The following is a 2,111-nucleotide window of genomic DNA, read 5'->3' as shown; positions in this document are numbered from 1 at the left end:
TATTAACATTGAACGCGAAACGCGCAAAGGTGGAAATGGCATGTACATAGTAATAATCAGTATCGTGTATACGGAAACGCATGTAGTAGGTACGTGGGCTATAGAAACGCTATACTTACTATTAATTATTATTATGTATTTCAAAATTGTACTCACCGGTTTTGAAAAGCGCCCAACGCAGAACACAATACTCCAAGAAAAGCTAAGAAAGCTAAATAATATATTATAAATATATTATGAAAAAATAAGTTTTTCTGTGCGCTTGGGTTGTGTGTCGCATGGGCGTTCGTCACAAGATGACGTTTAATAACACAGGCGTGTTTCGCGCAGGGTTGCCAGATTCTCAAACAGGTATTCTCGTACTGAGGTTATCAAATTCTCGTATTTTCAATGGATTTCTCGTATCACTAAAAAAATCGCTCGCTTTTCTAATCAATAATTATTATCACATCAATACTTTATTCATGTTGTTTACCTTCATTTATAATTTACATTTAACCATAGATAAGTATATAGAATTTAACATACAATAAACACAGAAAAACATTTTCTTTCCTTATTTGGTAGTAGAAAATACACTTTGTAATATATTTTACTCGTAATGATTTATTAACAAATAACTAATTCTATTGTTTCTTGTGTAGTATCGTCGCTGGTTTCTGTTTCTTTTTCTTCATTTGTTTTTATGTACAATGACTTAGAAGTCATTCGGCTCAACATATCGGAAGTTGGTTCGAAGTTGGTGCAATTCTGATTACTCTCACGACCACTTGTAATACACTGTTTTGTATGTAAGACTCCACTTACTGTATGTGTAATTAACTTGGACCTAATTTTTGTCTTAAGACCATTTATTGAAGAAAATATCCTCTCACAATCAGCATTTGCATGTGGCAAGCTAAGTACAGCCAAAACAAAATCACACAACTCTGTAAATTCACTACTGTGATTCATTATCTTCCACCTACAATCAAAAAGTCCAAATTTATTAACATATATATTATAAACATTTTTAATTTCATTTATAAAATTAGATTAAATTTTACCAAAATATATCTATTTGAACTTCAAATTCAATGTCTTCAGGAATTAATGTTGCAGATATAGGTAGTTTACGCCACTGATCATCAATTTGTTGAACTTTTGAGTCATTAATATCAACAATGCAAGGCAAAAATTTCATTAGATTAATAAGAGAAGGTGTATTTTGCCTAAACTCTAATGACAATGCATTTTTTTGTTTTAAAGCAGATAGTTGCATTAAAATTGGATCTTCCATGTTGTACCTCTTTTTTAATTCTAATGACGCAGTTTGTAAAAACTGTCGACATCTGTTGTAAAATCAAATAATATAAAACAAATAAATAATAGACTAACTTAATGTATACTAAATTAAAACAATTTATGACATACTTTTCAAAAAATTCTTTTCGCCGAATATTGTTGCATATGATGTTATCATTATCTTTATTAAGCATCACTTTTGATCCTAAATAGAGCTCATTATCGACCAATTGATACTGGCCATTCATAGGATTTATATTCACTAAATTAGTCTGCATGACATAATTTCTCTTTAAGAAACACAAGAGGATATCTTTGTACAACACGACAATCATTTCATGTAAATCTGTTATGACCACTCCTTGGGTCTGGAAATATTGATTAAACCTATAAGAAATGATTATTAATATTATTTAAATTTTTCATAATAATAACAAAATTTCCTGATGATTTATGAATAAAATTATTAACAAACCTTGTGAATTTTGGTAGAGCCCATTCAAGGAACTGGTAATACAATTTCATGAAAGGGTCATTCAAAGCATTATAAATATGTTCACTGGAGACTAATCTCTGTGACAAGTATGTATCCGTGAAATATAATTTTAGTGCTTCCCATTGCTCTAGTATTCTATTAACAACTGCAGTAAGTGATAGCCACCTAGTTTGGGACGGATGTAGCATACGGTGAGGATCTAAATTTAGAAACGTTTGAAACTGTTCAAGCTCACAATGCCGTTTCGAACTACTCTTCAAAAAATTAAAAATATTCCTTGCCATATCTTCACAACTGCGAGGAAGATGACGACAAGCCTCACTAGCACAAA

At 30.8% G+C, this 2,111-nt stretch overlaps 1 protein-coding gene across 1 annotated transcript in view; it reads right to left on the bottom strand.

The window, feature by feature from the left end:
• Positions 1–439: 439 nt before the first annotated feature.
• LOC100574388 overlaps positions 440–2,111 on the bottom strand; it is an 11,606-nt gene continuing 9,934 nt past the window's right edge. Inside the window, exons 2-5 of the mRNA XM_008182106.3 lie at positions 1,760–2,097; positions 1,414–1,671; positions 1,047–1,331; positions 440–964 (exon numbers count right to left, since the gene is read on the bottom strand). Of these exons, the coding sequence (XP_008180328.1) occupies positions 610–964; positions 1,047–1,331; positions 1,414–1,671; positions 1,760–2,064 (1,203 nt within the window). The 5' untranslated portion in view covers positions 2,065–2,097 and the 3' untranslated portion in view covers positions 440–609. The remainder of the gene's footprint in view (positions 965–1,046; positions 1,332–1,413; positions 1,672–1,759; positions 2,098–2,111) is intronic.

The sequence above is a fragment of the Acyrthosiphon pisum genome, chromosome X (assembly GCF_005508785.2).
Source record: "Acyrthosiphon pisum isolate AL4f chromosome X, pea_aphid_22Mar2018_4r6ur, whole genome shotgun sequence".
In the NCBI taxonomy this organism is placed as follows: domain Eukaryota; kingdom Metazoa; phylum Arthropoda; class Insecta; order Hemiptera; family Aphididae; genus Acyrthosiphon; species Acyrthosiphon pisum.
Note: the sequence above shows the minus strand (reverse complement) of the source record. Positions and strands in the feature narration are given on the sequence as shown.